Consider the following 23,805-nt stretch of genomic DNA (forward strand, 5'->3'; position numbering starts at 1 on the left):
GGGTCGCGGGGGGTCCGGAGCCTATCCCAGAAGCAATGGGCACGAGGCAGGGAACAACCCAGGATGGGGGGCCAGCCCATCGCAGGGCACACTCACACACCATTCACTCACAACCAAACATACCATTTTGCTGAAAATCTGGCAAATTGTTCAACACGTCTCCCTTTTGCTTCCACGGATATACTGCAGGCTTGCTGTGACCCATCATGGGAAATAGATTCTATATTCCTACCAGATTCCAGCAGAAACCTGCATTTGATACAGTCCATAAATCCACAATTGTTTCAACCATGGCTCTAGAAAGTTTGCTTTAAGTCAGCCATATGTGCTGTGAAGAGACCTGGATCGCAGGGCACATAGGACACAGGGCAGGGGAACACCCGGAACACAGTCAGTTCTGCTACAACGACTGATATCACACCGCAAATCTGTTCTAACATGATTGATTTATTAGTACCCAAGTCCAATACAATGTGGAATCACATATTTGTGCAATTTTCAGTTGGAGAGAAAAGCACTATGCAACCTATAATGCGTTATAGTGAGAAACACTACTTGCATGCAATAACAGCTATCAAATTGAATGATAGTGATGTAAAAATTGTGAATGAATCATTCTTTTCAGTGAATGAGTCTAACTGGTTTTCAAATGTAAAAGACCTGAACTTTTTGTATATGCACACATTGCACAGGTCTTAGATCCTAAACATCTGAAAATATTTAATTATTTTCATATAGAAACACAGCAATGTTTTTAATTCCACTTATATTTGCTTTTCTAGACCCTCTGTAGCCATGTTGCTTTGAGTGCCTTTCCACATACCATGATCCCTTGTTACAACGCAATATATCTGGGTTCATAATGGCACGATACAGTACTATATCAGGCACACTAATTTTATCTCATGGATCCCGCAGGAGAGCTACTGTAGCATAAATGATAGAAAGGTGTCAGACACACTGCATGGCTGATTGCTGTGTATGAGACTGATCAGTCCATGCTGACCCCTGTCCACCGGCGAAAATGCCTACAAGGAGCATGTGAGCATCAGAATCGGACTAGTGGAAGAAGGTGGTCTGATCTGATGAGCCACATTTTCTGATATATCATGTGAATGGCTGGGTGCGTGTGCATTGTTTAGCTGGGGAAGGGATGGTACCAGGATGCATTATGGGAATAATGCATACCGGTAGAGGCAGTGTGATGCTCTGGGCAATGTTCTGCTGGGAAGCATTGGATTCTGGCATATTCACGTGAATGTTACACTGACACATGCCGCCAACCCAAACATTGCTGCAGACCAAGTACACCCCTTCATGACAACAGCATTCCACAATACACATTATGACTTTATGAAATTGGTCAATTTTTTCTACCAGAGTTTTAAAGAGCTATAAAACCACATAAAACAAGCTTAAAGCATGAAAAATGATTTATTGGAGTACCTGCATTTAGCACTCGTCAACCAATGACAACGCCATCCGACAAATATAAAAATAAATACATACAGCTCTCCAGCTGGCATACAGGAATTTAGAGTCCGTTTTCAGAGCATTCCCACAAGTCTGAATTTCCCCTCTTGCTTGACTGGCACCACGTTGATGAAGGTCTTGTAGAGGACCGCGCCCTTGGGGAGCTTTCGGATAAGTTTGACCGCTTCCACGCTCCGAGGGCTGGGAATATACACCTCCTTGGTGAATCTCACAGTGCCATCTTCGAGGGCATACAATGTTTTGTTGGTCCCGATTCCAACCTTGGAATAAACAGACACAGGATTTATACATCCAGATCATCAAGCTCCACAGTAATTTAAAATACAAAAACGTTAAATGTCTTACATGCGCTCCTGGATGCCAGCGGATGCCTCGCTGGGTGGCGAGGATGTTCCCGGCGTGGACAAAACTTCCTGTACAAAGATAATAAGGCATCATATAGTATACCAGGTTACGTTGTGACTAATTCGCTAATGTAGCTGTATCGGAAATTAAACAAATTGATTTCCTTTTTTTGCTTTGTACAATGTATAGCTTCATTTAATTTTGCAGGTCTTCCATATTGACTTCCATTAAATTACTGCATGTTGTAACCTAACGTAGACGAGTTAGTTTCCATACATGACAGTACGCTTATAACTGGAATAATTTTTAAAATGAGGAGAAAATGCACCATCCATCTTCTTGTATCCGTATCTTCGACCGGGACTGCCCGATCCATAATTCTTGCTGCTTCCCCCCGACTTCTTAGAAGCAAACCTTGCAAAGACCGCCAGTGGGCTGTAGCACGGTGCGAAGACACCTGAAATAAAGATGAAAAATAAAGACAATCGACGGCTGCAAGTCAGACGCTGATGCTTCCCCTAAGTAAGGGAGACACAGTATACTGCACTTAACACGTGAAGGCTAGTCAGATTAGTGTAAAAACTAAGCACGCACGAAGATACATAGTAAAACTACATAAATCCGCAAATGAGCATGATCGTCATGAACTGTTGCATTGAATCACTGCATTTTGTTACCCGCTCTGGCCGGCAGCATGAAGGACAGGGCGGCCATGCTGAGCTCCACAGCCTCGCACTCCGACCCCTCACCCGGAAGTACAAGCTGCCGTGTGCCGGGCAACAAACGCGGGCGATTCAATCTAAAGGAGCGCCCGTGTACTCCGGCTGATGGTAAAAACTACTGAAATACTGTAATATATTACTAAAATACGAGGATAGATGATAGTTTAAAAGACCAGGTGGAGAGTATTCGTGGCACTGCCGAAGATCACTGATCTCTATCTATATCGGAATAAGGTCGGTAGGTAGATAAGTAGGTAACAAAAACGTATTTTACAAAATTAATGTTACATCTGAGACTTAACAGTTCAGTAGGGGAGTTTTTCATAAGTCAGATCTCGTTAATTTCATAGGATCAATGTTAGTAGCCAGTCAGAATGGTACTATATAGCTGTCCAACTTCAGATAACAAGGCTGACTGCATAATTTTTATGGTATTTTTTCCCGGAGGTTGCAAAACGGGATTTTTGGGCAGTATATGAGTATATAAGTATAGTATGAGTACATGTCAGATTATAGAAAGTATATTTTTATGTTTACCTTGTTTGTTGATGTATAATTGTTCCACATAGTACTGGCTGAATTTTGGACAGAATCGGCATGGGAGGCAGCAGACTGGATGACCAATCTACCGACTCCAGCGATACGGAGGACCTACCCAGCTGTGCCTTCCTGAACCCCCGACCTAACCAGTCAGATCTTGGTCGAGCAAAGCAGACGGATGTTACTGCTCCGCTGCCCCACGCTTCCCGCCCAGAGCCCAGAGGCAAACCCAGGGATGTAGTGATGATCAGCAGTGGGAGTGATGAAGAAGAGATTACTGTCCCCCTTGCTATAAGACTAAAGCAGCGCCTGGGGGGCTCGACGTCATCTGTCCCTGCTGTGACACAGCCTCTCCAAGCCTCTGTGTGCCAGCCTGGCAGCTCAGTTCTGCGGCACCAAGCCAAAGCAGACTCCGGTTCAGCCAGCCAACGTCATGCCCCTTTCCCTCTCCCTCTCTGCTCCGAAGAATTCGGAAAAGCCCCGGACTTCACACGGATCGCCGTAGGCTCCTCAGCCCCCGGGTCACTGGAGGAACCCAGAGCACTGACGAACATTGGCGGCTCTTCTTCAGCAGGGGGGGCCGCCAAGCGCAGTGCGACAGAGATCAGGGCGTCAAGGGAGGATGCCCTGAAGAGGAGGGAGGCCCGGGAGAAGAATCAGGCTGTCCGGGGGCTGCGCAAACTCGAGCTGGAGAGGCAGAGGGCTGAGAAGAAGGCATTCGCTGATGCTATTAAGGCTCTACGGCCAGAAGAGTGTATCAAACACATGGTGGTGTGTGTAGATCCAGGTGAACGTTTCCTTAAGAATGTAACTCTACAGGCAGAGAGAATCAGTAGACAGTATATATTTCACGCCAGGACTGTAACCTCAGAAGCACATATGGTGATTTTACTACTTGAATGGTACACTAAGCACTACTCACTCAGTGAAATTTTTTTGGCCTGCCGGTGTATATTTCACACTTGGCGGGCCCCTGTTTTTAAATGCTGTGGCAAAGCCTGAAATGACCTGCCCAGTGTGCACTGCTGACTGGGAAAGCTTTCGGGCCTCTTTAGAGAGATGACTGTCTTAACAAAGAGAGAGCTAGATTTGTTATATTCAGGATGACATTAAATGTTCTGCTAAAACAAAAAAATTCATATTGGCCATTTTTCAGTGCCTGACAATATTTTGCATGTTGCTCCATCCATAAATCTGTATCTCATTAAACTTATTATTTATTTATTTTTACTTTCTAAATAGCTTTTGAGTAATTGCTTAGGATAGATATCGGGCTACAGAGTATCTCAAAGATCGTTGAAGCAGAGCGTGTTCAGAGGAGTACTGGGCTTGAAATGTGATAAAGATCACTAAGATAGCCCTGTTCTGTGTGTTTTTTATTCCCCCACAGCTCTGCTGCAGCTCGAGGGTGGGGGGACACTCCTGACATCACTCCAGGCGCTGGGCTGCAGTTGTGCTATTGAGAGACAGGCCCTTCCCAGAAGCATCACATGGGCTAGGAGGGCACCGGAATCACAGGCTAGTCCCGCTGATTGCACACATTAACTAGACCCCGTGACCTGACTAAGACCATATACATTAATACATCTGCTTCACTGTTATTCAAAGCACTTAACGGTCTGCATTCCTACTGTTTTTTTCTGAAGCTTGTACTGTACTTGGACATAGGTGTTTATTTGTAAATTACTATATTTCTTCCTGCGCTATTCAGTCCCTTTGTTATTTGACTGGCAGATTGACGAGGCACGGTGTGTTCCAGAATCCCATGTGGTGATTCATGTGCCACTCAGTGATTTCATCACAATGGTCAGCAACTACAGTCAGGTAAGACCATAGGGTTGTAGCACTGAAGCTAATGCTAGGACAATAGAATGGCCTGCACTGATTAATGTCACATTAATCACTTGTGTTTCGTGTCACATATGTTTTTAGGTTGCCTTTTGCTCCTGTTTAAATTGCCTTGTGGCATTCACAAATACAAATAAATGTTTATATTAACATTATATTGATCATTCGATTTTGTGGGTATGGAGAATATCGTTGCATATCATTACAGTTGTATCTGCTTTTCCGCTTTGTGGCCAGGAACAGAGAGGTGACATTTTTGACAATAGCCAGACTCTGACTGGATGGACAAGCAGCCTCCTGGCTGAGAGTGCAGGCCGAATGCCCAGTCTGGCTGTCGTCGGCATAGAAGACTACTTCCGGTGAGCGAGGGAGCCGATCTCCACAAACCTGCTGTCCCTTAAACACTGGTAGTGCCTTCGTGTATAATGCTGTGAGAACCCAGAACTATGTCACATGGGGACAGGGCACTGAGCAGAGTTCCCATGGACAAGGTAGGGGCAGTGTCAACACAGCAAGAGTAAAATTAAAATTTATTTTGGATGTGGGCATCAGGGTATATCAGAACAGGATTACCGGGAGGAGGAAAAGAACAGGTGTAATTGACACAAAGTTGCCAGAATGTTCTTCCTGACACCCCCTTCCTCATTTCATATCGCGATAAACTGCTACAGCACAGATACCCAGTTGGTGCAGTGGCAGAGCAGTAGGTGGCATGCTTAACAGCTGGCATCCTCTGGCATGATGTGCCTTTCTCTGTCTTTAGGTCACAGAAGGCGCAGAGCCAGAGGAAGTACCGCAAGGCCGTGCTGGGGAATGAAGCAGTGGCTGCTCCCGGGAAAGCGAGGAAGCGGAAGGAGGCGGGAGAGAAGCTTCCGGAGATCTCTCGTGTTGTTCTGGAGGAGGTATGCTGGCTCTCTTTGGCTAGGCTCGGCGCAGGATTTAAAATTGAGGGATGATGCTTTTATTAGGGACCCCTAATGGGAGCTGGGGGTCCTCAAGGACTGGGTTGGGGAAAAATGGGTCTGTCTGGTGGCCCCTGAGGACTGGGTTGGGAAACCCTGCTCTAGAGAATAGGAGACAGGGCCCTGTGTTCACTGCAGCTTGTGATATTGCTGATGAAATAAACTGCTAGTGCTTGGTTATTGGTATCTCTGATAGCGCTGTTGTTAAATCTTGTCTCCATCATCCGTTCCTTTATCCGCCTTCCTCCTATCTCCAGGCCCTGGTGGACCTGCAGTTACACACAGGGGTCCAAGTGCACTTCCTGGCAAGCTGGAAGGACTTCTCAGATTATATCGCCATGTCAACCAAAGCAGTGGCAGAGGCACCATTTAAGTGAGCTGGTTTCACGTGTGACACGTCCAAGTCTGCGCCGATTGGTGTACTGGGGGGTGCTGAGCTCGGGCCTTTGGGTTTCCTTTAGAAATGACAGAATTTGTTTGAAATGTGTAGCGGGGGCTTAGCTGGACAGCATGTATTCGCTCGTGGATGCCGTGCTTTTTGCTTTTTTTTGTTCCCTTCCGTTTTCCAGACGGGAGCGGGAACAGACAGGTTTCAGCTTCTGCCTGGAGAGCGAGTGGGCGGGAGGTCAGCGGGTGGACAGGGACGGCAAGGGCCTGCTGCAGGTGTGGAGACGGCAGATCCAGCAGCTGAACCGGGTCAGCCCAGACATAGCCAACGCCATCCTCGCCGCCTACCCTTCCCCGCAGCTGCTGGCTCAGGTGAACCAAGCATCCCTTGCGTGTGTGTGTGCGTGTGTGTGTGTGTGTATATAATAAATCCTGGCCATTGGCAACTGGCTCAGGCATGCAAATAGATACTCGGAGCGTGTGCGCATGCCTGCGAAATGCTGAACCCGCTTGCACAGATATGCAAATGCAAAAATCTGTGATAACAGGAGGAGGAACAGCAATGCAGGGTCCCGCCTACGTGCATAAATCATTTCTGAAAGCCTTCACGAGTTCACTGCAGTTATGTTACTGTTAAGGACTGCAGGGTTTTTGTCTAAGTGTCTCCGAAGGTGGTTTTTTTTTTCTTTTCCTCTCCTCATTGTAAGTAAACCAAATATACCAGTAAAAATATCAAGGCCAGATGACGAATGTGCACACAGGGAAAAACAATAGGAATCTAATGAATCGTATTTAGTATTCATTTCTGCAAGTCAGCACGGATCTGTGCTGTTAGGGAAAATGGCCTTTTTTTAAGGGAAAAAAAATCCTTACGATTCTGATTAACTTTATAAGGAATGTTTCATGACAATTAATCAGTGTGGTCCCTAGACAAATGCTGACAATAATGTACTTGGAAATGTTTACTCACTTAGTATCTTCTGTATTTTATTCAACTTCTCTGTGTAACAGGATATGGTTCTCTGTGCTCTGTAGTAAATATTCTGTTTGGGGTTTGGGGTATCATTGGATGACCTTGAAAAGGTTCTCAGTTCATGTGTATTCCTACAGGCATATGCCAGGTGCTGCTCCGAGCGTGAGAAACTGTCCCTCCTTTCGGATCTGCTGATTCGCCGCGGGGAGGGTGTGACCTCTACGACTCGCAGGGTTGGTCCAGAGCTCTCAAAGCGCCTCTTTCTGCTAATGACATCATCAAACCCCCATCAGACTCTCGACTCCAAGAGCTGAATGCAGCTGGATACCTGGAAGGGGAGAAGAGCAAGGAGCTTCAGATATTATAAATGTAAAAAACGTGCAGCTGAATCTGCCGTCTGGCCTTTTAAGTAGCATTTTTCTGTTGTTCTGCATTGATTTTTTTATTAAAGAATATTATTGAAAGTCTGTTGTTTAATTTGACTTGTTTTACTGCTGTTTGTCAAAAGCAGTAATTTAAAACACTGAATCTCTTCAGAACAGTTTTTCTTTGTAACAAGAACATGAATGTGTCTGGCTGTGTATATGCACTTGAATCGGCAGTTCTCAGTGGGAAAAGCTGGACTCTATTTCCCCCCTCCAGTGCATTGTTCTGCATCCGTTTTTTTCTCTCTGAAATTGCAAAGACGTGGCTTTGTCTGTTACAACAAAGGCTTGTTAGTTTCTCGACCCTTCACAGTGGAGATGAGAAGAAACTGTCTTGGAGAAAGAACTTGCGTTGATAACATAAATACAGTGGTGATATCCAATTCTCATGTTTGTTGAGTCACTTGTCGCAGGCATATGTAGTATTCCGGAATATTCCACTGAGAAATGCCTAACTCTTGCATTATCTGGCTGTTCTCTGCTCATTGAGAACATCCAGTGTAGTCTGTGCTCTTAAATATTACATGCTATTGTTTGAGCGCGTGTTGTCGTTCGGCATGAATTCGGGTAGCCTGTTATTTCACAGTCAGCTTAGTCTATTTTGAATCCTGGATGTACACTGTAGCCTGTCTGGTTGGGAAACCTCTACAGTGAGTTTCCTTAAACAGCCTTCAATCTGTTACAGCGATGTCCAAGCTCTTACCATTCACCTCTGTAATTTTCCCCAGTGCATTTCCAGCAGCCCAGAAATGCAAGTTCCCCTGCCATTAGCCACAAAAATAAAATACATCTCTCTTCCCTGTACCCAATTCTCTGGTCATCTCGCCCCCGACGATGGCACGCGCGCTCGAGCCGTGATGTAGCAGTTTCTGTTCCCGCCGAGCGTCGGCGGCCTTTGATTTAAGACGTGTGCTGCTTACGGCTCATCTCCGACACATTAGCGAAGTGGCACCTGACCAAGAAGGGTCCGTACGGCTGGAATGAAAAGGTGGGTAACGAGCCGTTAAATGTGCTTAAGAGATGAGTCTCATATCAGGCCTGTGTTTCTGAGGGCGACACGTTATTGCACCCCGTAAGTGAAGCGGGGTAGGGGGAAATTGGGGCTAAGTGGTTCACTCCGCCCTCCCCCATTCAAAGTGCGCCGTAAGCCAGTCGGCAGAGCGAGCCGCGGTAAATGGGCGCAGGCACGGCCAGGGAGAATGTGGGTGGCCTATTCGTTGTCCTTCAAATTTCATCCGTCAAGGATGTTCAGCACGGGCTTTGAATATGACGTATATGTCTTCGGACGCATCAATATTTTAAAAGCGCCTACGCCACGGTCTCTGAGCGAATGACGCATCTCTCCCGCAGAATCAGAATAACTGAAATGCTCTATGAAGGGAGGAATTCAAATTCCAGATGCTTCTGCAGTAGAGACTGAAGGGCCAGTACCATTTGCGGTTTGGTATTTCTAAAGGAGGTCTGAAGTGTTGCCTTTTGCGACCTATTTGAGAAAACACCCCAATCCGTGTAGCACTGCCTTCCAATGTCATTCCGAAATCAAACATCATAAATAATGACACCTCCCATATGCCTGCCTTTAGCGAAGCATTAAGATTTTTAGCAGCTCGGGCAAAATTGAGGCTGAAATGAGGGCAATTCTGAATGTTTTCAGCACTGTACTTCATACCTCTTCATACCTCCCTAATTCTTCCTACTGCCATTTCAGGGAAAATTCTTAGTATTTATACCCCTGCAGACAATGGAAAAAATGTTTGAAAATTTCCAGAAGCAGAGTTGAAAGTGGGTGCATGGTGTTTGTTTTCCTCCATTAGACACGAGCTGCCTCTGGTCTTTCTCAGTTGCCCCCTCATTTTTACACGGTGCTGCCCAACAGCATCAGAATCCGCGTAAATGATCATTGTTACAGTTCTGAGGACAGCTAATTTTTTTGCTTGGGGGAGGGTGGGTAGGAATTACTAGGGTACTGCTGGAGTTTATAAAGTAACCACAGGGGGGCAGACTTGTTTTACGCTCGTATATTTAGTTTGAAATGAAGAGCATGGCATGTGAAATTTAAATACCAGACGTAAAGGCATTAAAAATGAAAAATTAAAAATGTGTGTAAAAAGGTCTGGAATAGAACCTATTTAAGTAGAAACCAAGGCTTTTTATAATGGAGCTGCATGCAAACGTATAAGTATATTCATACATGCAATCTCCTTGTCAATTTTTCCTCTGTGCAGGGGCTTTTAAATAAACAGGCTTATGCTTGCGATACATACAGATAACAGAAAAAGACCTTGATGATTAATCACCAAAGAGAAGGGACTAACCATGCGCCACTACTCACTTATTTGTACACTGGAAAAACATGCATATTTATGCATGTATTTTTGTTGATATTCTATTCAGTAAATTCGGCTTGGTATCTGAGAATGCCGGTAAAGCTTTGCGATGTGTTTTGACTTGGAGGGAAGATATGGTGTCTGCATGTGTATGTGTGTGTATTCGTGTCTTAGCTTTGGAATCTGTGCAGAAATCTATGTGCCAGTCGCTGGGAGTGTGGAGACCTTGCTGGAGAACATCACCAACTGTAGCCTTTTTTTTCCAGAACATTCTGATTCTAGTGGCTCTTCTGCCCGGGCAACCGTTAGATATCCGGATGCCCTTTATGCTTTGTGTTTACACACACAGTCCTAAGGGTCACCTGACTGACAGGGTCTGTCTTGTTTTGCTGAGCTGCAGTCAGCTTGGGAGAATAACATTCACTGAGCAATGATGGCCTGACCACTTTTTGGTGAGGATGTTGGTGCAGAAACATTCCAAAATATGCCCTTCTGTACCTCCCCCCTATTCTCTTTTCTGTCATTTATTCAGTTCTACTCTCTCCTCCTGCTCTCTTTGTCTCAATTTCCTATGCTCTAGTTTCTATCTCACCCTTGAAGGGTTTTGTTGCAACACACGCACACGTTGTTCAAGCTTAAAAAAAAAAAAGTCAGTCCAATATTCATGCCAATCTCTGTACATCACATGCTGGAGGGCAATCTTTTTAAGCTAGCCCTTTTTTTTCCACAGGAAGTCCACTTCAGTCATGTCGCCTCCACTAAAGTGGCTCCAAAACGCAACTAGTTTACATTTGTCGTCTGTTTGCTGTTGTACGTTTTCCCCCATCTGTAGTAAAACAGTGTTACTTTAACGAAAACACTCGCCTCTATTGACTAAGCACTCCTGACAAGCACCCAACACAAAGCACGGGGGGTAAATGCAATCTCACCGGCTAGGATTGGCGGGAGCCCCGGTTTGCCCTGTGTTAGCCTGCGTCGGCCTGCGTTAGCCTGTGTAGCAGCCCGCGCGCCGCGTGCCGGCACCAGGTGAGCGTAGCGTCTGGAGTGCCCTCGTTCAATATTCACAACACGCCATCGCCCTCAAGGGCTTTTTATTAACATTCTGATCAGCGCTCTGCCAGATTGCTTGATCCGCAGAAACAAATTGGGAATAGTCTTTGATAAGAGAATAAAAAAAAAAAAACTTGGAGGGGGTGTACCAGATACACACGTCTCTGCTCACCAGGAAGAACGGCGCAGACACACAATCGGCGTTCGCTCATTAATGGGGTGTTTGGGGTAGCATTTGGCCCTTTACGACGGCGGTGTTCGGGTGCGTCTTTCGTACGAACTGCCTCACTCACTGCGCTGTCATAAACCAAGAAGTGTAACATTTCCCACAGGGAACATACTTCAAGCATCCAAGGTTGCTGTCCTCTGACTTAGCTTTTCCTGGGTCGGCGTGGTTATTTTTCTCACCTCCACAGAGTGATGTCACCTCCGCAGCAGTGGCTGTCTACAAAACATGGAGTTTACTCGCACAAAGGATCTGTGTGATATAGGAGCATAAGAGCGACAGAAGGTGCAATTCATCATGTCTTTTTTCACTGGCTTGACATAGTGCCTCGTTAAAAAGTTCCCCCTGATGCCAGAATGAGACACAATGAGAGTCTGTACTGCATTACTGTCTCATTGGTCAATGCATAGTTACATATAAATGTTTTCACCATTTATGGATATAATTTTCGTCCATAATCTGCGTACAACATACAGTTAATCTATCACTGTTTCCATTCAATAAACTAAACTAAAAAGGGTCAATGTAATGAAAAGTTTTGGCAGTTGTACATATAACTGTATTTTTTTAGTTTTTCTGTACAGGGTATTGCACCACCGGCTGACAGAGTTCACAGCAGAGCAGCTACACGTTGTTTTCTATCATAATATTTATTCTGTACCATGAATATCAGTGTATTGCTTGACATGGAATGCATCCCTTTTACAACAGAGCCTTCATCTTTCTTTTTTCCCCCAATTTATTTATGCATTTATTTTTTATAACCCTACCCCCACCCCATACGGCTTGCACTTGGGGCTATACCTTTCTCTCTCTACAGCTGACATGTATGACATTCATGTAATTATCAGGGTTGGGGCTGTTACGGAATGCATTCGTCCATCCCAGTACAAATCTGGAAATGGATCTGGAGTTGGGTTTGGGAAAAAAACTATGGGGAACAGAACTGGAACGGAATTAGAATTTCAGGGAGGTTTAAATTCCAACTCCTGTTCTATTCCCTGATTTGGAGTGGAAATGACGAATGCATTCCGGAATGGCCCAAAACCTCATAATTATATAAGGTATAATTCAGTTTTGCTTTTCTTAAAATTTATTTTCAGCACCCGGTGTCTGCGAGCATAATTGGTCTGTGGCTGTGTGGGGATTTTCTAGGAACAAGAAGAAAAATAATGAAAAGCAAAACCAGAATTCACTTACTTGACCTTACTATGTTACATATACTGTCTATATAACAGATGGCCTTTAACTTCATAAATTGTCAATATCCATTAAGCTTTTTGTTTTTGGAATAAGTTCCATCTTCCTGGTTTTCATAAACTTTGATTCAATAACACAGTGCAATAAGAGCACAGTATGTAAATTAGCTGTGCATCTTCTTTTTGTTTGTTTCTATTGCGTTTTCATTACAGCACAGTACTGTGTCTGTATGTTTTTGTGGGGACAAGAAGGGTCCCATGGAGCTGACTTCCCAGGAAGAAAGAGATTTACCTGCCGGTGCCTCTATACTTCAGTCCTGCTTGAGCTAAATATTTCATCGAGCCTTTTAATAAAGACTCTCTTTATTTCCAGAATTTTTTTCACCTTTCCTGTTTCTACCAGCTATAGATCCTGAGCACGTTTTCTGCTTTATTGTAACTGGGGAAGGAACCAATGCCTGCAGCAACGACACCCTGATCTGTCTTTGCAGATGTTGCTTCTGGACAGGGGTTTGGAGTGTCAGCCCCAGTCCATCTTCACCATGGAGGACCGGTCGATTGGCACAGGCTGGGAAGGGCGTGGACAGTGTCGTGCTCCTTCTTGGCGAGGTTTCGCTACCAAGGCCTACTCACAGGAGGCAGTCTTACCGCTGCTGGAGTTTCGTCCTTGTTAATACAGGCCCTTGCCTGATATCTTCTTCCCACCTTCCTGTCTTTGGTTGCTGTAGGCAGAGGGGACGGTGATTTATGTTTTCTGAAGCATTTTCAAAATATATGAACAGGAAGAGAAGGATAAATATTAAGCCCACAAACAACTTGAGTGTTGTGGGTGGCAAAAACCGTCAAATAAATGTAAAACATTAACAACTGAGCCGATTCAACAAATCCATTTTAATTTTTTCTTTATCAGTTTATCAGTCTGACATACACTGCATGGTCGAAAGTATTTGGACACCAGCTTGCCCAACATCTCAATCTGAAACCAAGTGGTTTCATACGAAAGTGGTCACTCTTTGTTGCTGTAATAGCCTCTACTCTTCTGGGAAGGCGTGCGATTTGACTTTGGAACATTTCTGGCGGGATTTGCTCTCATCCAGGTTGGGTATTGATGTTGAGTTATCAGGTCGCTGTCTGTGAATTTGTGTGGCCCACCACTGCAACTGAACTAAACCAGACGTGTCCACTTCCCTCTCAGTTAATTTGTAGTTGACCAGACTAACTACAGCAGGGCAGAAATTCAAACTGACTAGCTTGAAGGATGGCACCCTATGATGGTGTATGAAGTAGGGAAGTCATTAGCCTCTTCTTTAGGTCATCCATTTTGGTGTGGGTGTTTGTTGTTGATGATTGCATGGCTGTGTGCTTTATTATACACGTGTGTCAGCAATGGATGTGACTTAATCAGTCAGTTCTTCTAGTTATGAGGGGTGCCCATATACTTTTGGCCGTATAGAGCAATCTAAGTACATAGTGTATAGCTTACAAAACAGTCAGAAATTAAACAGGCTATAACTCAAGACTCCCTAGAAATGAATGCCATTTTTATTAACTAATTGAAGATGAACTTTCTTCAAGAGGTTGAAGGAGTGCAAGCCATCTTCAAACCTCCTTGATAATTTTACTTTTGGAGCACACATCTGGGGGCTTATAGAAGATACAAGATATACGTGATACCTGCTGTGATATATGAAGAGGTCCAGCAGAAGTCCAGGTACTTCAGTCATGAATGTCCATAATGCTCTCATGGATTGTTCTCCGGACTGCCTTGATCGAGATTTCAAAGATAAGCACAGCATATCCCCCGGACTGAGTACTGCCAAGATGAATTTTTAAATAAAAAGTTTAGACAGAATCAAAACTGAATTTTACCAAGGATTCTGGGATATCCTAAAGGAGAATGTGGTACAGAGAGAACCCTGTGTCTGGGGCAAGTAGGTTAGTTTTCTTTGTGTAAAATCGTTGCTCTCAAGTATTAGGTCCAGAGATAACTTCCACTATATTTATAATGTCGTAATCCATTCAGAGGAGTGTAGCTTCCGCTTGGCTGTAACAGGTTATCTTCTGCTGCTATACTAATAGCGTTAATAATAACTTGACAGATCTTTCCATTAGGTCCTAGGTGAAAAGGGGATGTCGGTGAGTATCTGGACCCTTTTCACCAAGAAAACTAGCACGATGATAACATATTAAATATTTCCAGGTCAGATTGGAAAAAGGGCTGTTACTATCGTCAGCACATATTTTTGTTTCTTCACACAAGGAGGAGACCATTGTTCATACCCAGTGCAAGCTAGCTGGCCCCCAAGCACAAACCCCATCCATGGACTCCCAAGGACTAGCATGTTGTTGTCCATGCAGAATATCAGCCTTCATGCATGGATACAGATGCTTAGAACACAGACTCTGGTGGTGCTCTCTGCTTACACCATCAGCCAGGGGCCTTCATGCTAACTGTGCCTCCCTAAGGAGTTTGGCACCAAGGTCTTTCCTGAGTGCTGACGGCACTATCCTCGGTCCAGCTGAGGAATGTAACACATATGCATTCCAGCTTGGGCCGAGATAACATGAGCATCTTTAAGTAGGTCAAATGGGAGGCAAGGCGCATTGTAGTTACGCCAAAATCCCCATGCTGTTTATCCTTTTATAAAATATATTTCGTATGTATCGTTTTATACAATATATTAGATATATTTACAAATTGAAAATGTGACCAAGGCATGAGGTAGGGTTCCACTGTAAGCCTCTTCTTCTCCAGAAAGGGAATTTTAATACTATTTGGCAGGGAATCAAAGCTTTTCAAAAGTCCTTCGCGAAAAGTCTTTCAAATGTGGCAAAAATTTTGCGAGCTTAACGGCTTACAACCAGGAGTAGACGAACCAAAGGAGCTGCCGAGCAGGAAAAAGCATGAAGTTTAAAACTGTGGAAATGGAACCGGCAGGAGTGTTTTCCAAAAATGAGCTCTGAGAGCTGTCAGCTGGCTTCCTGTTAAAATGAAGACACACCTCCAATTAGAGCAGCACCCCAGGAACTGGCGAAATCCCAGGTGCACTGAGAATCTGAGGGTCCAGGAGCACACTGACTTTCAGTGACTAGAAGAATCCCTAACAGTCATGCTCTGCATTGTAAGATAAACTGCATATAAACTACACAGCTACCTATAACCCATGTTCACTTCACTAAGAATTAGTCATTTAACTTTCATAAAAGGAAAACGAATTACGTTTATAATGTTTCTAATGTTTCTAATGTAATACAGATGTATAGGAGGATTTGTGTAGAATATGTGCTTTGGTACCATGATACTCTAAATAAATGCTTCTGTTTACTTTGGAACACTATGTGGACAAAACTATTGGGACACACTTCTTAACAATTTAATTCCGGTGTTTCATTCAGACCTGTTGCCACAGGTGTATAAAATCAAACACCTAGCTATGTAGCTTTACAGACATTTGTGAAAGAATTGGCCATTGAAGAGCTCAGTGAATTCAAGCATGGTACTCTTATAGGATGCCACTTTTGCAGTGAGTCAGTTTGTAAAATTCCTTCCCTGCTCGATATTACATGGTGAACTGCAAGTGGTACTATTGCGAAGAGGAAGAATTTAGGAACAACAGAAACCCAGCCACAAAGTGGCAGAGCGGAGTCGCCGAGTGTTGAGTGTAACAGTCACTAACGCTCTGTTGACTCAGTAACTGCAGAGTTTCCAAACTTTCTCTGGCATTAATCCCAGCATAAAAACTGCACCAGGAGCTTTATGGAATGGGCTTCCATGGCCGAGCAGCTGCATGGAAGCCTTATATCACTAAGCGCAAAGCCAAGTGTCAGATGGAGTGGTGTAAAGCACATCACCACTGGATTCATGAGCCGTGGAAACGTGTTCTGTGGAGTGACGAATCACACTTCTCTGTCTCGCAGTCTGATGGATGAGTCTGGGTTTGGCGGGTGCCAGGAGAACGTTACCTGCCTGACTGTATTGTGCCAACTGTAAAGTTTGGTGGAGGAGGGATAATGGTATGGGGTTGTTTTTCAGGGGTTGAGGTAGGCCCCATAGTTGCTGTGAAGGGAACTCATAATGCTTCAGCATAATAAGACATTATGGACAATTCTATGCTTCCAGCTTTGTGGGAACAGTTTGGGGAAGGAAGGCCCTTTTCTGTCCCAGCATGACTGTGCCCCAGTGCACAAAGCAAGGTCCAAAAAGACATGGTTGAGTGAGTTTTGTGCGGAGGAATTTGACTGGCCCACAGAGCCCTGACCCCAACCCCATCAAACATTTTGGGGTGAACTAGAACAGAGATTGCGAGCCAGGCCTTCACGTCCGACATCAGTGCCTGACCTCACAAATGCTCTTCTAGACGAATAAGCAAAAATTCCCACAGACACACTGCAAAATCTTGTGGAAAGCCTTCACAGAAGAGTGGCAGCTATTATAGGTTCAAAGAGGGGGCCAACTCCATATTGAGGTCTATGCATTTATAATGCAATGTCATTAGAGCTCCAATAGGTGCAATGGGCAAGTGTTTTAATACTTTTGTCCACATGCTGTATATGCTACGTTCCTGCCACCAGGCTATTTTGGATGTTTAAGGTGATCATGGGGATACTGTCAACCTTACATTTGAAAAAGACTATAGATGTATTCATATAGTTTTATCTGGTTTATAAGCATTGTATTTAGGGCAGTTATGCAAGCTTTTTTTCATTGTTTGACTGTAATATGCAGAACAAGGTCATATTGTGGAAAATCTCACCAGTAATTTTGTTTCACAGTCTAATGACAGGATGTCATACGTAGAAGTAAAGGAAAATGTTAGCAAACACAGTTCTTGAATTTTACAACGTTGTGATAAGCTATGTTTGCATTTTGAAATTTGGGTTTAGGCTTAATGAAGACTAAACTGTCTTTATTTTTACTTTTCCCCCACATACGCTCAGCATTTCAGTGAAAGCTCTCCTCAACTTAGAAACATTATACATGACTGAGTAGCACTGGCAGAGTTTTCGTTTCATCCATCATGGGTTTCAAGGTTATTTAATGTTGATGCGTGTAAATAATACGAGATAAGGAACGAACATTATGTTTTGGAGACTCTGGGATTTATTCAATTTTCGATAGATATAATAAAGATTGATAGGAAGATAATGAGGTAATTATCCAAAGGAGCCGTTGGTGTACTACCATTAAACTGGGTAATGTTGCTTTCGTCCTTCTGGGTTTCGGCTTCATGCTAATTTAACATTTTTACCCAATTTGTTATAGAGCAATGTTGAAATTCTTTATCAATTACCATACTTGTCTTATGGACCATTATAGGGGCAACCATTGAACTTGAAGTGCTTCCTCAATTTGCTTGTGGGACATTTTGTTTATGCATATTTTATATATATTGGTGTGATTTTGTGCATGTTTGGGGTCTTTGGAAAGTAAATTTAACATGAGTTGATAGGATTGTTAAAATAACCCCCGCTCTAATCCTTTTGTATCTAATAATTACTGTAAATATATATATATATATATATATATATATATATATATATATATATATATATATATATAAATCTGCTCATATTATAAATGCTTCAGTTACAAATGAAATTTAGTAATGGATCCAAAATATTTATTACATAAAAAATAACACTTTACTTTATAATTGTCACGGGTCGCGGTCGGGCGAAGCGGGCAGGCGTGGAAGGAGCAAGCAGGCAAGCGGAATACGGGGCAAAACGGGAGTTTAATGGGGAAGTCCGGGAAACGGGGAAACAGGACGGCAACAGATACCAACAACATCAGGTAACATCAATGACGGACATCGCTAACAGGTAAGACCAGGACTTAAAACCAGACAAGACTAATCAAAGTAATCAGATACAGCGGGGTACAATCAGGGAAATACACGTGGGAAGGCATGGGGCGTGGCACACACGAGGAGCGGACGAGCCGGGCATGACAATAATGAGCATAAAATTCTACTTAAAATTACTCCAGTCTGAGTATGGAGCAGAGTTGGACATTTCAGGTCCAGAAAGTAAAAATCCAGCCCAAGATTTTGTTTCAACCAACCAGCTGAGTATCTGTGACTGTGACTTTTTATGCTCAACAGGATGGCTGGAAAAAAAATCTTGGTCTGGATTTTTACTTTCCGAACCTGAACTATCCACCTCTGTTACGGAGTTTGTAGTGTATTGTTGTGGAAATTACACTAAAAGTGTAACAATAAAGTAAAAGAATGACAAAAAAAAAATCCATAGCCACTGTTATCCTGATGGTTTGGAATGAAAATACCATTCTTACTGAAACATGTCAGGGCAATACATGAGTACAGAAATAATGACTGAATACATGTACATGGTATAGACTGCTGGCTACAATTGGATTTGTTTAAAAATTCCATTGTTTAATTATATTGGTTTGCGGTCTAATAAAATGATTCCTAACCTGGATTTAAAATTCAAACACCAATTTAAATGAAATATCGGTTTCACAAAAGATAACAAAAGGCTAAGATAAAAAAAAAACAGAATATACTGAATACAAGGGGCATACATTTAAATTAATTGCTATAGGTTAATAACTTAAATGTCAATAAAAAAGCTTCACAATAATGGAGATAGACAAATAAAATGACGTGGTCGTTAATTAATGGGCGGGCCTTCGTATTTTTAATTAGTGGAGGTAGCTGCTTAATAGTTCTAGGTTGATAAGCCATCCACTGGATCACTAGATCAACCCACCTAGCCTTTAATCACAGTCCAAATCATTGTGTTACAAAGTTTACTTGATTCAGAGTTGTTGTGCTCCCAGCTATCTACAACAAGAGGCTATGGTCATTGATTTAATTGGAGTTGTATCTCTCTACAATTACAAGATAACTAGAGTGGAATAAACATTATTAAATAGCATGGAAGACTAGGTTTAATGAGCTGAGGATCAACCATGCATATATAGTAAGGTGCAATATTTAGTTTTAAAATTTGTAATAGATATTTTTCTTATGTGCAGCTGAAGCTTGCATTGCCTATATGACATAGCAGGTATATTCCCCTTAACAATGTTTTGCGGCTGATGACATGAGCAGTGAATATGACCTGCTTTATTCATGGATTCCAGCGTTGCACCAAAGCGTATATATTTTGCAAATATACGGGGCCTACATGACAAAATTCTGGTAAGGGAGATATTGTACACATCATTGTTCTGACTGGTTGTTTTTAAACAGAGGGTAAAAGAAAAGAATCACAGTCTTTTGATGCATCCAGTCAGTTTATGTTATTGTAAGTCATTGTAAGTGTTTTGGATGGATGGATGGATGGATGGATGGGTGGTTTACTTTATGACTTCCAGTGCAAAAAAAAAGTAGTTTGGGCACATCAAATTCCAACCGAGTGAGAAAGCATATATCTCTGAAAGCTATTCTAAAAACATAAAACAGCAATTGCAACTATATAGTTATACTAGTCTGTCCTCTTTCCTGGTGTGCCTTGACCAAAACGCTAGCTCAAAAACAGAAGCTAGTGCTTAGAAAATGAGAGATGGCTCGACAACAAGACAAATAGCACAATGATAAGGGGCTAAGATGCAAGACAGCACTGAGGCAATCCTTCATCATCCCATAATAACCAGCAACTCGGGCAACCTGGCGACTTGCAGAAGCATCACTGCAATATCACCACAAGAGGGAAACCTACAGCATTGGCCTTGAGGTGTTAGTGAGCTCTATCAGAACTGAGTGATGTTCTGGAGATGGACTATTTATCAGAGCTGAGAAAAGACTCATTTAAAAAGCAGCCATGTCCCTCATGTCCTGGTTCAGCAGAACAAAGAAAAGTGCTGAATTTGCAAATAGCACTGGGGGGGGGAGATAGAACCCCTTCAGGTTTCTCTATAAAATGAAAGTGAAATGAGGCAAAAGACAAAGAAACTTGTACCTTATATTCAGTTTTACAGAAAAACCATGTCAACGTATGAGGTATTAAACTACTTTATTCTACCAACAAGATGACTGTAAGCAATATGTTGTAAATATTAATATACTGAGCATCTACCTGTAATAAAAATGGTTCTTTTTTGACTAATGTTGGCTCAGTGGTTAGCACTGTGGGCTCACAACAACCGCCATCCCTGCATAAGTGCAGGTTCGGAGTATCCATTTTCTCCCTGCATTTGTGGAGGTTTTTTCTGGTTTCTCTCTCTGTGACACGGGAAGGGTGTGGATGTTTCATGGGAGGGGTCAAGCCTTTCCTTTGTGTGGGAAGAGAGAGACTGGGACCAGAGATCCAGCTTTGGGGAGTTTTTGGTGATTTGTTATTTTTATGCTCCCTACCTGTTTGTACTCCAAAGGTGCCAAAATAATTCCCTGTTCCATCCTGCAGCGCCCATGTCTCCGAGCTGTGTTCAGAGGGGGATTCTGCACATTTTGATTTCCTCCCACAGTCCAAAAACATGTTGTTATGTAAATGTGGATCTCTAACTGTCGCATGGCACATAATGACGTGTGTATGTGTGAGTGTGCAACCTGAGATGGACCTGAATGTCAGCTGGGGTCTCCCTATGCCTCCTGGGCTATGCTGTAGGTGTACCAGGGGTACCGCAGGGTTTCCCAACCGGGCCTTAGGGACCCCCAGACAGTCCACATATTTTGCTCCCTGTCAGAGAGTCCACATTTTTGCTCCCTGTCAGAGAGTCCACAATTTTGCTCCCTCTCATTTCTTGTGGACTGTCTGGGGACCCCGAGGACCGGTTTGGGATACACTGCTCTACTGGACATGCTCTACTATTATTCTAACTTTTATGTTTTCAATTATTTAGAACAAATTATTGAGCCGAAAAATGCAGAAATGCCTCAAGTCTCAAAAGCTGAAAAGTGATAAAAACACAACCTAAACCAAGAAAATTTAATTCAGGAACTTATTGACTGCCCTTTCTGTTCATTGATTGGACATTTAGACCCGTAAAACTAAAACACAACATGGACAAATTACTCCCTAGCAGTGAATTTCCATGATGTCCTCCCTTTGGAAAGGTTACTTCTACACTGTAGTCCGGCAGTTCGGTATGACACTCTCATTCTAAGCACACAAAATGTATTATTTAATTCTTTTTCCAGGGAATATATAAGAAAATGAAAGGCTTTTTATTTTTATTTGTGCTCTCCTACAGACTGGAATTAGGTTCAGCAGCAGTCTTATGAAGAGCAAAATATTTCCCATTCACTTAAAAAAGAAACAATAAATAAATAAATAAAATGAACTGAAATGATTTTATGAGAAATTCTTTTGGCTATTTTGTGCATTTTAAATGGTTAGGAAACCCACTTCTGATCCTTACCTGATCCTCATGTGATGTTAGACTACTGGTGAGGTTGCCTGCCTGCAATCGAGACACTATCTTTGCTAGTAGAATTAGTAGTAAAAGCACTAAAATAGTGCTCTTGTCTTTACACCAGTCGCATTAAATAATCATTTATGACTGAGCATAAACAAAATGTAAGACCATCTGTGCTCTTTGTGGGTTTATTAATCCTACGTTGCAGGATATTTTAAAATAAATATTTCTGAGATTATCTAATAGTTTCTGTTCCCTGAATAATCAACTAATTTATAAGTGATTTATCCTCATTAATTAATTTTGATGATAATTTGCTCTGTTTTTGAAAGTGCACAACTGGCACCAATCAAGTTACAGCAACATGTCACGCCCACACGGGCGGGACGTATCAGCTGCCTGAGATCTCCTACGATTAGCTCCGCTTCTTAAGCGGAAAGAACCCAGATGACTACGTGAAGTATTGTTGCCATGTTCCGGGGTATTACTGAGCTGGCGGTTGTCTTTTGTCTCTCCTACTTTGCCTGCCAGTCTCACCTGCCCTCCCCCACTTGCCCTGCCTGCCCGACCTGCCTGTTCTACCCTGTGATCCCGGTCTGCCCCACTTGACATCGGGACCTGACCCGTATCCCTCGATCCTCCTTCCCTGTCGTCTTCTCGTCCCGTGCCTTCCTGTAGGACTGACTTCTCTGGCTCTTTATCTCCTGCAACCATCCAAACCACGATTCCTGATACCTGTTTAGGCTTTGTCTGCAAAGGGGTAACTTGTCAGATTTAAGGTACCACAGTTTAAATGGACTTCATATTCATTCACTTACATACCCCGATAAGCCAGTAACCCCACTTCGTAGTACAGGCTCCATGTCTCCGGCAACCTGGGGTCTGCCTCCGATTCGCATTCTGTTTGTTACACACTCAAGTATTTATTTATTTATGCAAATAACCCTGTAACAACAAACATATTCCCTTTAAGTATCTATCGAATTATTTAGCAAATTCCTTAAAATGTAATTAATCAAAGGGCTGATTGTAAAGGAAAAAAAGACACAAGATTATTGTACAACAAAGTCTGGGAACCATATTTTCACTGCACACTTTTTGCTGCAAGCAATTTGCTATAAAAGCAAACTAGATTTTTTAAATAATTGTGAATGACGCACATGTCCATTCAAACTGTCAAAAACATGAAAAAAATATAACCTGCTATGTGGATAAATTTGACTTATTTTCTTTCTTAAAGATACTTTAAATACTTGAAACCCTTCCGTAGACTGATCCTATTTAGAGTCTTGATTTTTTTAATTGGAGGTAGGTAAGATAATCCGAAATGTTATTTGAGATGGGCGAAGCTGTCTCACAGTCTCTCAATTATCTTTGCTTTCCTATTAGATAAGGGAACCCAGGCCAGAATGATGCATCCCAGGATACTTTAGAACAGCAGGAGCCCTTTTCTGCTAAAACCCATCACTAGCAGACTGCTGTCATTTTTGTTACAGATATACATTCATCGATAAGATAAAGGTGTAGAAGGACTCACCAGACCATGATACTCTCCTTCACTGCCCAAACGACCATTGTCTGTGTCCCCCGGGACCTGTAAACAGAGGTTTCCAGACTCTATCTGTAATTTGTGTCTATTAGTTTGTTTATAGCATGGCCCACTATGAAGCTGAACTCCTGTCCTCATTTACTCATTCAATTTGGTCAACATTGTTCTGTTTTGCCTGATGGTCTAAACTAATCCCCCTTTCAGACATCCCCATTTTGAAATGCCTGCTCCCTATCATTCTGCCTCAACCTTGTTTTTGCCCTAAACGAGCTACTTTATAGGCTGTCATTATGTTTAAAATGGTTCTTCCCGAGTTTCCATATTCTTTGTATTATGCGTGCCAAACATTTTCAGTTATAGGACGATCGTTAACTCAGGTGGCTGAGAAATCCTGCCTTGTGGAACACCCACCCATTTCGATGCACTGACATCG

The 23,805-nt window shown here is 42.9% G+C and overlaps 2 protein-coding genes across 6 annotated transcripts; one reads left to right on the top strand and one right to left on the bottom strand.

Annotated features, from left to right (window-relative positions):
• Positions 1 to 1,415: 1,415 nt before the first annotated feature.
• On the bottom strand, positions 1,416 to 2,641 carry mrpl27 (mitochondrial ribosomal protein L27). The gene is made up of 4 exons (XM_049015310.1): positions 2,517 to 2,641; positions 2,168 to 2,296; positions 1,840 to 1,907; positions 1,416 to 1,754 (listed from the first exon to the last, which is right to left on the bottom strand). The coding sequence occupies exons 1-4, from the start codon at positions 2,551 to 2,553 to the stop codon at positions 1,548 to 1,550; spliced, it is 441 nt and encodes a 146-aa protein (XP_048871267.1). The 5' UTR covers positions 2,554 to 2,641; the 3' UTR covers positions 1,416 to 1,547.
• On the top strand, positions 2,584 to 7,735 carry eme1 (essential meiotic structure-specific endonuclease 1). Of its 5 annotated transcripts, none has more exons than XM_049015308.1 (9): positions 2,584 to 2,669; positions 3,131 to 3,888; positions 4,492 to 4,619; positions 4,836 to 4,925; positions 5,187 to 5,308; positions 5,713 to 5,851; positions 6,169 to 6,284; positions 6,481 to 6,670; positions 7,409 to 7,735. In XM_049015308.1, exons 2-9 carry the CDS (start codon positions 3,159 to 3,161, stop codon positions 7,583 to 7,585), a joined length of 1,692 nt encoding a protein of 563 aa, XP_048871265.1. In that variant the 5' UTR covers positions 2,584 to 2,669; positions 3,131 to 3,158; the 3' UTR covers positions 7,586 to 7,735. The 5 variants fall into 5 exon arrangements, with proteins under 5 accessions (XP_048871265.1, XP_048871263.1, XP_048871264.1 ...); XM_049015306.1 differs by having other exon boundaries at positions 2,591 to 2,799; XM_049015307.1 differs by having other exon boundaries at positions 2,591 to 2,795; positions 3,152 to 3,888.
• Positions 7,736 to 23,805: the final 16,070 nt, after the last annotated feature.

Source organism: Brienomyrus brachyistius, chromosome 5, assembly GCF_023856365.1.
Source record: "Brienomyrus brachyistius isolate T26 chromosome 5, BBRACH_0.4, whole genome shotgun sequence".
NCBI lineage: Eukaryota > Metazoa > Chordata > Actinopteri > Osteoglossiformes > Mormyridae > Brienomyrus > Brienomyrus brachyistius.

Bases quoted from the DNA above. Each gene is read 5' to 3' on its own strand.
- mrpl27 (XM_049015310.1), bottom strand. From the start codon at position 2,553: ATGGCCGCCCTGTCCTTCATGCTGCCGGCCAGAGCGG. The intron at 2,297-2,516 runs GTAACAAAATGC...TCTTTATTTCAG, and splicing joins CATGCTGCCGGCCAGAGCGG to GTGTCTTCGCACCGTGCTAC. The intron at 1,755-1,839 runs GTAAGACATTTA...GTTTATTCCAAG, and splicing joins GCTGGCATCCAGGAGCGCAT to GTTGGAATCGGGACCAACAA.
- eme1 (XM_049015308.1), top strand. From the start codon at position 3,159: ATGGGAGGCAGCAGACTGGATGACCAATCTACCGACTCCAGCGATACG. The intron at 4,926-5,186 runs GTAAGACCATAG...CTTTGTGGCCAG, and splicing joins TGGTCAGCAACTACAGTCAG to GAACAGAGAGGTGACATTTT. The intron at 6,671-7,408 runs GTGAACCAAGCA...GTATTCCTACAG, and splicing joins CCCCGCAGCTGCTGGCTCAG to GCATATGCCAGGTGCTGCTC.